The sequence below is a fragment of the Bos indicus genome, chromosome X (assembly GCF_029378745.1).
Source record: "Bos indicus isolate NIAB-ARS_2022 breed Sahiwal x Tharparkar chromosome X, NIAB-ARS_B.indTharparkar_mat_pri_1.0, whole genome shotgun sequence".
Taxonomy (NCBI): Eukaryota; Metazoa; Chordata; class Mammalia; order Artiodactyla; family Bovidae; genus Bos; species Bos indicus.
This window is the reverse complement of record NC_091789.1, coordinates 80,541,802-80,555,670: the sequence shown is the minus strand read 5'-3', so window position 1 is coordinate 80,555,670 and position 13,869 is coordinate 80,541,802. Positions and strand designations below refer to the sequence as shown.

Genomic DNA, 13,869 nt, shown 5'->3' with positions numbered 1-13,869 from the left:
TGAAGCCGAGTCATAATTGCTCTGGCTGGTGGAGAGTCTTGCCTCCATGTTGACGGCTGCTGACAGTCAGGTTCCTAATAATGGGGTGTCTGTGGCAATTCCTTAAAAAATTTAGTTTGCTACATCAATAATAGCTCTTCCTTCCATGAATGATCTCTTTGTAGCATGTGATGCCATGTGACACCATTTTATTTACAGTAGACCTCCTTTCAAAATTGGAGTCAATCCTCTCAAACCCTGCCACGGATTTATCAACTAAGTTTAAGAAAGGTTCTCAAGTCTCTGTTGTCATTTCCACTATCTTCACAGCATCTTCATCAGGAGCATATTCCAATCTCAAGAAACCACTCTCTTTGCTCATCCACAAGAAGCAACTCTTCATCTCTTAAAGTTTTATAATGAGATTGCAGCAATTCAGTCACATCTTCAGGCTCCAATTCTAATTCTAGTTCTCTTGCTATAATATTTCCACATCAGCAGTGACTTCCTCCACTGAAGTCTTGAACTCCTCAAAGGCATCCATGAGGGTTGGAATCAACTTCTTCCCAACTCCTGTTAATGTTCATATTTTGGACCCTTCCCATGAGTCACAAATGTTCTTAATGGTACCTAGAATGGTAAGTACTTTCCAGGTGGTTTTCAACTGACTGCCCAGATCCATCAGAGGAATCACTATCTATGGTAGTTATAGACTTACAAAGGGTACTCCTTAAATAATAAGACTTGAGAGTCAAAATGATTCCCTGGTCAATGGGCTACAGAAAGAATGCTGTGTTAGCAGGCTTGAAAACAGCATTAATCTCATTGTACATCTCCATCAGAGCTCCTGGGTGACCAAGAGCAGTAATATTTTCAGAGTAATCTTTTTTTCTGACCAGTTGGTCTCAACAGTGAGCTTAAAATACTCAGTAAACGATGCTGTAAACAGATGTGAGGTTATGCAGGTTTTGTTCCATTTATAGAACACAGGCAGAGTAGGTTTAGCAAAAGTCTTAAGGGGCCTAAGATTTTCAGAATTTACTGTCTTCAACTTGAAGTTACCAGCTGCATTAGCTCCTAATAAAAGTCAGCCTGTTCTTTGGTGCTTTGAAGCTGGACATCCAGTTCTCCTCTCTAGCTATGAAAGCCTTAGGTGGCATCTTCTTCCAATAGAATACCATTTTGTCTCCACTGAAAGCCTATTGTTTAGTGCAGCCACTTCATAAATTATCTTCGCTAGATCCTCTGAATGACTTGCTGCAGTTTCTACATCACCACTTGCTGCTTCAACTTGTCCTGTTATGTTATGCAGATGGCTTCTTTCCTTAAACCTCTGAACCAGCCTCTGCTAGCTCCAAAGTTTTTTGCTGCAGCTTCCTTGCCTTTCTCACACTTCTTACAAATGAAGAGAGTTAGCGTCATGCCCTGGATTAGGCTTTTTAGCTTAAGAGAGTGTTATGGCTGGTTTGATCTTCTATCCAGACCACTACAACTTTCTCCATATCGGCAATTAGCCTGTTTCACTTTCTTATCATTCATGTGTTCAGTGGAGTAGCACTTTTAATTTCCTTCAAGAACTTTGCATTTGAATTTACAACCTGGCTACTAGCTGTTTGGTGCTAGAGGCCTAGTTTCGGCTTATCTTGGCTTTCGACATGTCTTTCTCATTAAACGTAATCATCTCTAGCTTTTTATTTAAAGTAAGACACAAATGAGTCTTTCTTTTACTTGAACATTTAGAGGCCATTGTAGGGTTATTAATTGGCCTGATTTCAATACTTTGTGTTTTAGTGGATAGGGAGACCTGAGGAGAGGGAGAGACACAGGGGAAAGGCCATTTGGTAGATCAGTCAGAACCTGAACAGCGCAATATTTACCAATTAAGTTGCCTATCTTACCTGGGTGCGGCTCATGGCTCCCCAAAACAATTACAATCGTAACATCAAAGATCACTGATCACAGAGCACTATAACAAACATAATAGTAACAAAAGAGTTTGCAATATTGTGAGAATTACCAAATTGTGACACACAGATACAAAGTGAACAAATATTATTGGAAAAATGGTACCAATAGATGTGCTCAACATAGAGTTGCCACCAAACTTCATTTTGTGAAAAACACAGTATCTGTGAAGTACAATAAAACAAGGTATGCTTGCTGTGAAATAGTAATGAATCAAATATTCTGAAGTAGTTTATATACAGTCATTTCATCCTTACAAACTACCTAATATGATACTAAACTAAAACACAAAGCTGTAGATGCTGTAAGGTAAACTTAAATGACTTATTCAAGATCCTGTTTCTCAAAAAGACCAGAAAGCTAATGCAAATCAATTAGATATCAATTCTTTAAAAGAAAGTGAAATATGTAGTGAAAAATGATAGCTCAATTACAACCATCTACTTATTTATTAATAGTATCCATTTCCATTTCGAGGTGCAACATGTTGGTTCCTTAATACTTCTAATTCAGGTTTTACATTTACTATAAGAAAGTGATTTTGGGGAGAAATTTCCTGGCAGTCCAGTGGTGAGGACTTGGCACTTTCAGTGCCAGGGCCCAGGTTGGATCCCTGGTCTAGAAACTAAGATCCTGCAAGTCACAAAGCATGGACAATAAATAAATAATATATACCGGTATATATGACCATATGCTGTGATCTATTCAGCCTTATATAGATCTAGATCTAAAGAACAAAAACGGATTTTTATCATCTATTTGTTCTAAAAAATGTTTCTGATCAACTATACATGCAGAGAGCTGCAATAAATGAAATACATCCATATATGAATGACTTTTATCTGACCACAGAGAGCTACACACTAGAGGAATAGGTGAAGTTCGTCATTTGGAACCCACAGCTTTCCCTGTCTGCGGGGAGCGAGCTCCGCCTCTGGCAAAGGTCATGAGGAAGGAGGCTTAGCATACGCAAAGGCGGGATCAAGCCTCAGGAGTCTCCCTGGAAATTCTCAAGCAATCTACCCCCAAAACCAGAGTCTGCCTACTTTCTGCTTTGTGCTTTCACCTACACCTCTGACTTTACGGGGGGCTGTCCCCCACTACCTCTCTCTGAAAAAAGAGTTAGCTTACAGCTCCAGTTAATAATTCTTGGGCGTGACAGTGTTTCAACCTACAAACTCCTTTGGAAGTCCTCTAGCCTGCCTGAATAGGTTTTTTCCGGCAACATGTGATTGTTCAGAGCCTCCCAACTGTGAGAGGCAGGAGATGTTCTAAACTGTCTAAACACAGATTCCTTTGAGTAGTTAAAAGATTGATTAGAAATTGTATTGGTGAAGGGTTTTTCACTTGTTGGGCCAATGTTTGCTGCTAAGTCTCCATATCCCTTACCTACTGTGTTCTTGGCAGTGTATTGATTGATATAATGGGTGTATAGAAATGTAAGCAGTTGCCTCAATGTTTGTAATCTTGGACCCTTGAGTTAATTCTTTTCTTGATTGAGCCCACCTCACCTTTGCCCTATAGGAATGCAACTTTCTCCAATGCTTTTTGGAGGCTGGCGCCTGACTTTAGAATAATCACCTTTAGAGAATAAGTTTCTTAAAATGTTAACAGGCTTCCTGGCCAGAAGATGATGTAAATCACCTAAACTTTTGCATATGATAAGTTTGAAAGCCTGACTTCGATAAGGATCAGGAACTGCTGTCTTTGCATGCCTCTACCCCTTCCCCCATTATCCTCTATGCACAACTTAAGGTATAAAACTGCTTTGGAAAATAAAGTATGTCCTTTTGTTCACCGGAATTTGGTCTCCCCATGTCGTTCTTTCTTTCACCTTCTGGCTGAATTTTTCCTCTGAGGCAGGGAAGCTTGTCAAGCCTACTAATTTTGCCTGGGCTTCTAAGATCCGACCGGGGAGGCCTTAGTGTCTCCTCTCCTTCGGGAGAACGGGAGGACGCCTGCGGCCTTCGTAGGTGACATTAATTCCCTGCTTTGGAATTTTATTCAGCCTCTTTTCTTCACTGAATTTTCCTACTGAGCTATCCTTATTTCAACCGCTTTTCTCCACTAAATTTCCTCACTGAGCTATCCTCATTCTATTACTCTTTATATCCTTAATTAACATTTAATTAAGCAATTGTCTCCTGATCTTCGCCTACGACGTCTCTCCTTCGAATACCCTGGATCAGCCGGGGCTGGTCCCTGGAAGGTGGTGCCCGAACAGGGACTTTCGAAGGTAAGCTCCCCGCACCTGTCTACATTTATGTTCATAACATGTAGCAACCTACTCTTTGCTCCAGTTCTTTATAGTCTTTTCCATATTTCAGCAAATACAGCAAATGATAGTATTAGGTTGGTGCAAAAGTAATTAAAGTTTTTGCATTGTTGAAAATTGCTTTTTGATACTGGAATACATTCTAAATAAATGTGGTCATCACTTCAATGTGCATTTCTTGCTTTATGCTTTTTTGCTAGTGAGTTATGACTTACTATTTTACATTTATTTTAGACTAGGGAAATAATATTAGACAAAAAGCAAATTCAAGCGATTTTCTTATTTGAGTTCAAAATGAGTCATAAAGCAGTGGAGACAACTCACAACATCAACAACACATCTGGCTCAGGAACTGATAATGAATGTATAGTACAGTGGTGGTTCAAGAAGTTTTGCAAATGAGACGAGAGCCTTGAAGATGAGCACTGTGGCTGGCCATTAGAAGTTGACAAGGAACAACTGAGTGGATCACTGAAGCCAATCCTCTTTCAACTATTTAAAAAGTTGCCAAAGAACTCACTGTCTACCATTCTATGGTCATTCATCATTTGAAGCAAATTGGAAAGGTGAAAAAGATAAGTGGGTGCCTCCTGAGCTGACAGAAAATCAAAAAAAATCGTTTTGAAGTGTCATCTTCTCTTATTCTATGCAACGACAACAAACCATTAATTAAACAGATTGTGATATGTGACAAAAACTGGATTTTATATGACAACTGACAATGACCAGCTCAGCAGCTGGACCAAGAAATAGCTCCAAAGCACTTCCCAAAGTCAAACTTGCACCAAAAAAATGTCATGATTACTGATTGGCAGTCTACTGCCCATCTGATCCACTACAGCCTTCTGAATACCAAAGAAACCATTTACACCTATGAAGTATGCTCAGCAAATCTATGACATGCACCAAAACCTGCAATGCTTACAGGCAGCATTAACAGAAATGACCCAATTCTTCTCCATGACAATGCTCGACCGCACATCGCACAACCAATGCTTCAAAAGTTGAATGAATTGGGCTATAAGGTTTTTCTCTCATCCACCACATTCACCTGACCTCTTGCCAAGAGACTACTACTTCTTCCAGTATCTCAACAACTTTGCCCAGGGAAAATGTTTCCATAACCAGCAGGAGGCAGAAAATGCTTTCCAAGAGATCGTCGAACACTGAAGCATGGATTTTTATGTTACAGGAATAAGCAAACGTTATTTCTCGTTGGCAAAACTGCATTGATTTTAATGGTTCCTATTTTGATTAATAAAAATATGTTTGAGCCTTGTTATAATGATTTAAAATTCACTGTCTGAAACTATTAATTATGTTTGTACCAACCTAATACTTATAATTGCACAACAGGAAAAGTGGAAGAAGCTCCTCATTTCTGAAAGCAACCCAGCTGCATTAGACCCCATCTGTACTTCCAACTGACAAAGGGATCTATACATCAACATACTTTTATGCAACCCATTTGGAGCACAGTATGAAACATACTGGTTAGTCTATTCTCTTTTCTCTTAACCATGCTGCTGCTAAGTCACTTCAGTCGTGTCTGACTCTGTGCGACCCCATAGACGGCAGCCCACCAGGCTCCCCCGTCCCTGGGATTCTCCAGACAAGAACAATGGAGTGGGTTGCCATTTCCTTCTCCAATGCAGGAAAGCAAAAAGTGAAAGTGAAGTTGCTCAGTCATGTCTGACTCTTCGCGACCCCATGGACTGCAGCCTACCAGGCAAGAGTACGGGAGTGGGGTGCCATTGCCTTCTCTGTCTCTTAACAGTAAGTTACATGAAAAACTTCAACAAGAGTATTTTAGGAAAAATCAATCCCAGGAACACATAAACTATGAGCTATTTATTTCTAATTATGAGATGAGAGACTAAGGAAAATTTAAGTGAAATGCAGATCAGGAGACCAGAGGAGAAAACAGCAGGAGATTCCCACTACCTTACATGTTAACCATTCCTTTAAGTATACTTTAAATCTAGCTGGAATATGAACACTGCTAAGCTGACTTTATGGGATAGCAGGGGACAAAAACAAGAAAAGAGGGACTGCTTTGGTGGTCCAGTGGTTGGGGGTCTACCTCCCAGTGCAGGGGACATGGGTTCAAGCCCTAATCAGGGAACTAGGTTCCACAGGGCAACTAAGCCTGCACACCACAACTACAGAGCCCAGGCACCGCAACTAAGACTCAATGTCAACAAAAATAAATAAATTAACTAAAGTTTAAAAATAAGAAGAAAAGAAATTTTGTAATTTAATTTATACTACTCCCCTGATTTCTCAGAGAAGTAAGCCAAGGTCTATTGTTAGGCTGCCATCTGTTTATTCTAAGGAGGTACTGAAGAAAGAAATGTTTATCAGGGATTCACCAAATTTGTTCAGCTGCAGGCCTGAGACCAGCTAAACTTGTCTGTTCATAGGATCATTCACTGAGCTGGCAGCCACATCTCCCTTCTCTTCACAGATGGTCTATACTTTGCTCCATGATTCACAAATGCCACATATTTAGAGTTATTTATACTATTGTGTCTCTAGATATTTTAAATATTCACCTATCTGTTCCTAGCACTCGAGTTTCTAAACATCTAGTCAGACTGCTCTAGGAGAATGTGGAGCCTGAGTACTCATCCTTCAAATGTAGAAACGAGTAAAGAGAACTTAAGCCACTGGGAAGTTCAATGGAAGACTTTCACTGAGTTTATACTCATGCACAAGAGAAAGAAAGAGAAAGCGAAGTAGATGACACAACTGTACCTGATACAAGGGAAATCTAAAGTAGACAATAAATATAGATTATGAAGAATTACGAAGAAAAAAGACTAAAACATCAAAACTAGCTTTACTGTATAAAATGAATGACAATCACAGTTTATTACCTGAAATGCTTACAGTTATTTATATGTAGTTAAGTGAAATCACCATGGTGGGTTTAAAATAGGATATATCTAGGTCTGAATCCTCTTCTACCAATCATTTATAAAGATATAATAATATTGTGAGGCTGTTCAAGAATTAAGTTAGCTAACACATAGAGTGAAAATAATATAGGATTTAGGCATATATGTATAAATAAATGTTAGCTTTTCTTTTTTCCCTTCTTCTTAAATACCAGAGCGAGCACAATGGTTTGCTTCTACTTCAGCATTCATTAAACATTTGTTGCTATTATGTGTATATGATTATCCTAGATGCTTACCAATTGTGGAAAGATACTCCTTTGAGCCCATTGGTAAGGATAATTAATACTGGAAAGAAGCATGACTTTACAATGACATGATATTTTTAAAATCAGTGTTCCATGATATATGTAAGAATTATTAGACTCACTTTCTTCCAGTTTTAAAGAAACTGAGGGATTATTTCCTGTTTCATCCACATTTCCTTCACCACCTCCTCGAGATCTTGAATTCCATACTTTAATCACTTCAACATCATTGTCACTGCCACTTCCACTTGAGCTACTATCTTTTTTTCCCTTTTTCCCCTTTGCTTTTTTCTTTCTAAAAAAGAGAACAAATTCAAATGATTAGGGAAACACAGGAAAAATACAAGTGCCAATTATTAGAGGACAATCAGCAAGTTGGGATTTTAAACATGTCAACACAGGGCACAAAAAGTATTCAATTTACTTTGTATAATCATCAGAGCTTAAACTCATGGAGGTTTCATCGGAATCTGAAGCTATAAATTCATCCATACTGTCTTCATCAAAATATCCCTAGGGAAAAAAAATGAACATTTTAAGAATTTATTTCAATTTATACTGGAAATTATAATGATGATGTCTATTTCATTTAAGGATAAGTTCATTGTTATGAGATAAGAAAGAACTGAAGAACTATAATATATTAGAAAAAATAAAGGAAACATCACAGATATGACTAATAAATGCAACGTGAAGTCTTAGATTGACTCATGGAAAAGAAAAGGGATGTAAATACAAAAACTGATGAAATCCAATTAACCTCCATTGTTTAGTTACTAGTACTTATGTGAATTTCTTAATTCTGACTATTTTACTATGGTTATGCAAGATGTTAATCTATGACAGAAAAGACAAGAATATACAATTGAAAAAAAGCAGTCTCTTTAATAAGTGGTGCCGGGAAAACTGGACAGCTATATGTAAAAATGAAATTAGAACATTCCCTAACACTATACACAAAAATGAACTCAAAATGGATTAAAGACTTAAACGTAAGGCTGGATAATATAAAACCCTTATAGGAAAACATAGGCAGAACACTCTCTAACATAAATCGCAGCAAGATCTTTTTTGACTCACCTCTGAGAGTAATGAAGATAGAAACAAAAATAAACAAATGGGACTTAATTAAAATTTATAAAGCTTTTGCAAAGCAAAGGAGACCAGAGACAAAAATGAGGTACTATGTCACACTGGTCAGAATGACAATCATCAAAACTCTATAAACACTATATACTAGAGAGGGTGTGGAGAAAGGGGAACCCTTTATACTGTTGGTGTGTGTGTGCTTAGTCGCTCAGTCATGTCTGACTCTTTGTGACCTCATGGATTGTAGCCTGCCAAGTTCCTCTGTCCATGGGAATTCTCCAGGCAAGAAAACTGGAGTGGGTGGCCATGCCCTCCTCCAAGGGATCTTTCCAACCCAGGGATCTAACCCAGGTCTCCCATATTGCAGGTGGATTCTTTACTATCTGAGCCACCAAGGAAGCCTTGTTAGTGGGAATGTAAATTGGAATAGTCAGTATGGAGAACAGTATGGAGGTTCCTTAAAAAACTAAAAGTAGAGTTGCCACATGATCTAGCAATCCCAGTCCTGGGAATATACCTGAAAAAAAAACTGTAATTCAAAAAGTGTACAACAGCCAGGACATGGAAGCAACCTAAATGTCCATTGACAGAGAAATGGATGAAGAGTATGTGGTATACAATGGATATTATTCAGCCATAAAAAATGAAATGATGCCATTTGCAGCAACATGGATGGACCTAGAGATTATCATTCTGAGTGAAGTCAAACAGAGAAGGACAAATATTGTATGATATTGCTTATATGTGGAATCTAAAAAAAAGGGTACAAGTGAACTTATTTAAGCAACAGAAATAGAGTCACAGGTGTAGAAAACAATCTTATGGTTACCATCAGGAAGGGAATAGGGGATTGGAATTGACATATACACAATACTATAATAAAGACCTACTGTACAGCAGAAAGAACTCTACTCAATACTCAGTAATGACCTATATGGGAATAGAATCTAAAAAAGAGTGGATATATGTACAACTCATTCACTTTGCTATACAACAGAAAGTAACACAACATTGTAAATCAACTATATGCCACTAAATTTTTTTTAAAAATTAACATTTAACACTCCTTCCATAATCACAATTCATTCAAACACAGAGTAATTAACTAGAAATAAAATAGGCTGAAGTACTGTACCACAAAGAAAAAGAAATCTGAATATACAGTAAGTCTATACAGATCAACCTTTTTCCAAAGTTATTCTACTTACTACAGATACCTTTTGATTAATTTTAGGTTAGTTAATTTACCTTATTTTCTTTACTAATGTAGTCCAGCTGCAAACACCATGGATGAGTCCAGATTCTACTTAACATTTGAAAATCTTGGAAAAGTTTTGCACCTGCCTTTCCTCTTCCACCTTCGCTGCTATTACCTACACCTGATCAAAAGAAAAAAAAAAAAGAGCTAACATTAAGACATAAGAATTCTCTAGCTCAACTAAGGTGTTTCTGTATTAGGACCTTAGCTTTACCTGTGCATCAGAATACTCTGGCCCTGTAGAGAAGCTAACAGGCCCTCATTTTTAGACTATTTCAAAACACACAAACAGGATTACAAAAGAAATCCAACATACAGAAATCATCAAAATGTTAAAAAAAAAAAAAAACGTGGTATAATGATATGCAACCTTATTAATGCATTAAATAACAAAATATAGTAGTAAGTTTAACAATGGCCTGAAATTCTGAAGTACTGATAAAGGCAAATAAGTTTGATTTATGAGTAACAACAATAATATGTAGAAATATTTCTTATTTCTATTGGTAACAAAGTCACAGCTATCACTAATACTACTATGGTTTAATAACTGGAAAAATGCCATATTTTTGATAGAGGTTAGTGAAAACAGGCAGTATTTTCTTATTCAGGTCCTAGATTCTATCCATGTGCTCTAGATTACAAATTCCTGCTTTAGATAAAGCCACTCTCTGTACACAGTACTTAAGCAAAACTCTTACGTCAAAAACCCAGTATTTATAAAAAGTGTTTTTCAAGTTGAAAAAATTATTTATTTTGCCCAGAGAAACTTCAACAATATATTTTTTATATAAAAATGAAGTAAAAACGAAATGAATGTACATTTCATTAAGATGACAAAATTATCAAGGGGGTAAAACACAAAAGAACAAAGTTGGTCTTTTAAAAGAACAGTATTTAAACAATAACATTTTTCTGTCCACAGTTTTAAAAGATCTAAATTCACATCTCCATGAGGGACAAGATGTATATTCAGTGATAATATGAAATATGAATAAAAAAGCATAAAAATCCAGTACTCGCTATTTTGCCTGATTAGAGGTATTGCCACTGTGTATGATAGAAATCATTGCTGTGAAAATGAGGCATCTAATTTTTTGATAGCATTCCCTTATAATCCTTTTATTTCTACAAAGACATAAATGAGTCTTCTTTTCACCTGAACACTTAAAGAGGCTAAGGTATGCCTGTATCTTGTTCTGGTTTTGATTTACATTTCCCTGATAGCTAATCATATTGAGCAACATTTAGAGAAGTGTTTCTCAGGCAAAGGGTACATCAGAATCACCCAGAGGAATTATAAAAATGCAGCTGCCTAAGCCCTACTCTAGAACCATTGAATCAACCTGTAATGTGTGGTACATAGATCGATTCATTTTTAAAGACAATAGGAGTTTATTGTTCTCTATTTATAAGAGTACAATTCAGTGGCATTAAGTATAATCAAAACATTGTACAACCATCAGCACTCTCCATTTCTAAAACTTTTTCCATCATTGTTAACAGAAAACTCTGTACCTGTTAAATGAATCTGACTCTTCAAGTCAATTCTAAATGTAATCACACAGTGTTTGTCCTTTTGTTTCCAACTTATTTTACTTAACATGATGTCTTCAAGTTCCATTCACGTCAGAATTTCTTTAAAAGATTGTAATATTCCATTGTTTGTATATATCATATTTTGTTAATCTATTCATTACTTGATGGACACTTTGATTGCTTCCATGTTTTTGGCTATTACAAATAATACTGCTATATAAACATGAATTGGTAAGTATCTGTTTTGCATTCTTGCTTTCAATTATTTTGAAAGTAGAATTTTACCTAGAAGTACAATTGCTGTATCACATGGTAATTCTCTGCTTAACCCTTTGAGGAATTGCCACACTTTTGTCACAGCACTTACACAAGTGTTCTAATTCCTCCATATCACTTCCAACACTTATTATCTTTATTTGAGAGTCATCCTATTGGGTGTGATGTGGCATCTCTTGGTTTTATTTGCATTTCTTGAATAACTAGTGATAATGTAGAGCATTTTTTAATGTGCTTATCAGTCACTTGTATATCTTTTTTGGAGAAATGTCTATTGAAAACCCCTATGTCCATTTTTGAACTTTGTTTGGTTTTTTGTTGTTGTTAGGTTGTAAGGGGCTTCCCAGGTGGTGCTAGTGGCAAGAACCCGCCTGCCAATGCAGAAGACCTAAGCAACACAGGTTGGATCCCTAGGACGGGAAGATCCCCTGGAGGAGGGCAAAGCAACCCACTTGCCTGGAGAATCCCATGGACAGAGGAGCCTGGTGGGCTACACTGCACAGGGTCACAAAGAGTCAGACATGACTGAAGCAAATGAGCACATGCAGTTGTAAGAGTTCTTTATATGTTCTGGATATTAATCCCTTTTAGGAAAATGACTTACAAATATTTTCTTCCATTCTGTAGACTGTTTTTGTATGTGCTCCGTTTCTGCATGCCTAAGACAATGTATGGATTTTAATTTAAGCTAAAAATCAGGCTGTTTTAAAACTAAGTATTCACATTTATAAAATCTAAAGTGTTTACTGAAGACAGAGGCTTACATGTAAATAGAAACTTTTGATGGAAAGTGAAAGTTTTAGCTCCTCGGTTGTGTGTGACTCTCTGTGACACCATGGACTGTAACCCACCAGGTTTCTGTCCATGGAATTCTCCAGGCAAGAATACTGGAGTGGGTTGTCATGCCCTCTTCCAGGGGAAATTCCTGATCCAGGAATCAAACCTGCACCTCTAGCACTGCAGGCAGATTCTTCACTGTCTGAGCCAACTGTATTTTTTAGAGAATGAAGGAAAATTAAGAAGATACTAATTTTCTTGAAATTCATTAAATTTAGTCTCTTATGACTTTAATTCTGCAAATATTAAATATACTATAAATTATTACTACTAAACTTACCATCAAATTGTTGCTAGTATTAAAAGAAAAATTTATATGAACTTCTTAAAGCTAAGTTGAATATAAAAAGAGTCAAAGAAACAAAAGTATTTTTGGACTATGTAATCAATAAAGTATCAAAGATTTTAATTCCAAGTGAGACAGGTGACATTTTGGGAGAAATATTTTGATGGTTTCTAGCGAGAATCAAGATAAAGCAGCTTTTAATATAATCCATTTGGCCTTTTATGAGAGTTTTTTTCAAGGGGTTATTAACTCAGGTTATTCTACTTTAAGGAAAATAACATCACATTTAGTAGGGGGGAAATTCCAAGACATTCTCATGTCTGAAAGACTGATGGCACCAGATAAATTAACAACCATACCTTTCTTAGTTAAGAAGCTATAGCAGTTAGTACTTTAGATATTTATTCCTATCAATTAAAGTCATAAAAAATGAGGCTCCCTTAAATCTTAAATATTGCACTGCTCTTAGAAAGAGTATGTTTTAATATCTATACATGAGCTATTAACATTTTGCTGTTGTTTATTAAACACAACTGATTCTTCAATATTTTTAAACAGTACGTTCCCCACAATGAAACAAAATTTTAAATATTTTGGAGAAAATATTAAGTGACCAAATTTAGCACCTTTTATTATTCAGAGAGTAAAGTCTCTCTGATGTTGAGAGGTCTCAACATCCCTCTCTTTCTCACTGGAATGACTATATTTAGTTAATGATGTCTGCATTTTTTGTCATTCAAGTCCAAATGGTACAATAAATCTAATAGCTTATGATTAACATACAAATGAAAATGTGTACCTTATTAGAAATGATCTCCTTTCAAAAATCAGTCCGAAAATTGTTTTAAAAATAAAGCAAAAAAATCTCTATAAAATACAAACATTCGAAACCTGTTTTCCCCAAAGTAGAACAACTGTTGAGGACCATCATCATTATTCTATTTTCTAAAGTAGAAATTATCTGTCACAAAGAGTGTTATTTTAACCACTAATATGAAGCATCACTGTAATGTGTGTGTATAAACCTCCACTCTCTATTATTCTTTGATCACTTGTTGTATCGAAAATGGCTGAAGAGTACCTTCTAACCTATAGCCCCTAAATAAATCTGGCACATCAACTGGGGAAAGGTACCAGAATAAAGTGACGAACAAGTA

General features: G+C 36.5%; 1 protein-coding gene across 7 annotated transcripts in view; it reads right to left on the bottom strand.

Moving 5' to 3' along the window:
* ATRX (ATRX chromatin remodeler) overlaps window positions 1-13,869 on the bottom strand; it is a 285,985-nt gene that overhangs the window by 85,574 nt on the left and 186,542 nt on the right. For all 7 annotated transcript variants that reach the window (XM_019955726.2, XM_019955722.2, XM_019955724.2 and 4 more), the window contains 3 exons: window positions 9,765-9,895; window positions 7,852-7,940; window positions 7,550-7,722 (listed from right to left, as the gene is read on the bottom strand). In XM_019955726.2, coding sequence (XP_019811285.1) covers window positions 7,550-7,722; window positions 7,852-7,940; window positions 9,765-9,895 — 393 coding nt within the window. The remainder of the gene's footprint in view (window positions 1-7,549; window positions 7,723-7,851; window positions 7,941-9,764; window positions 9,896-13,869) is intronic.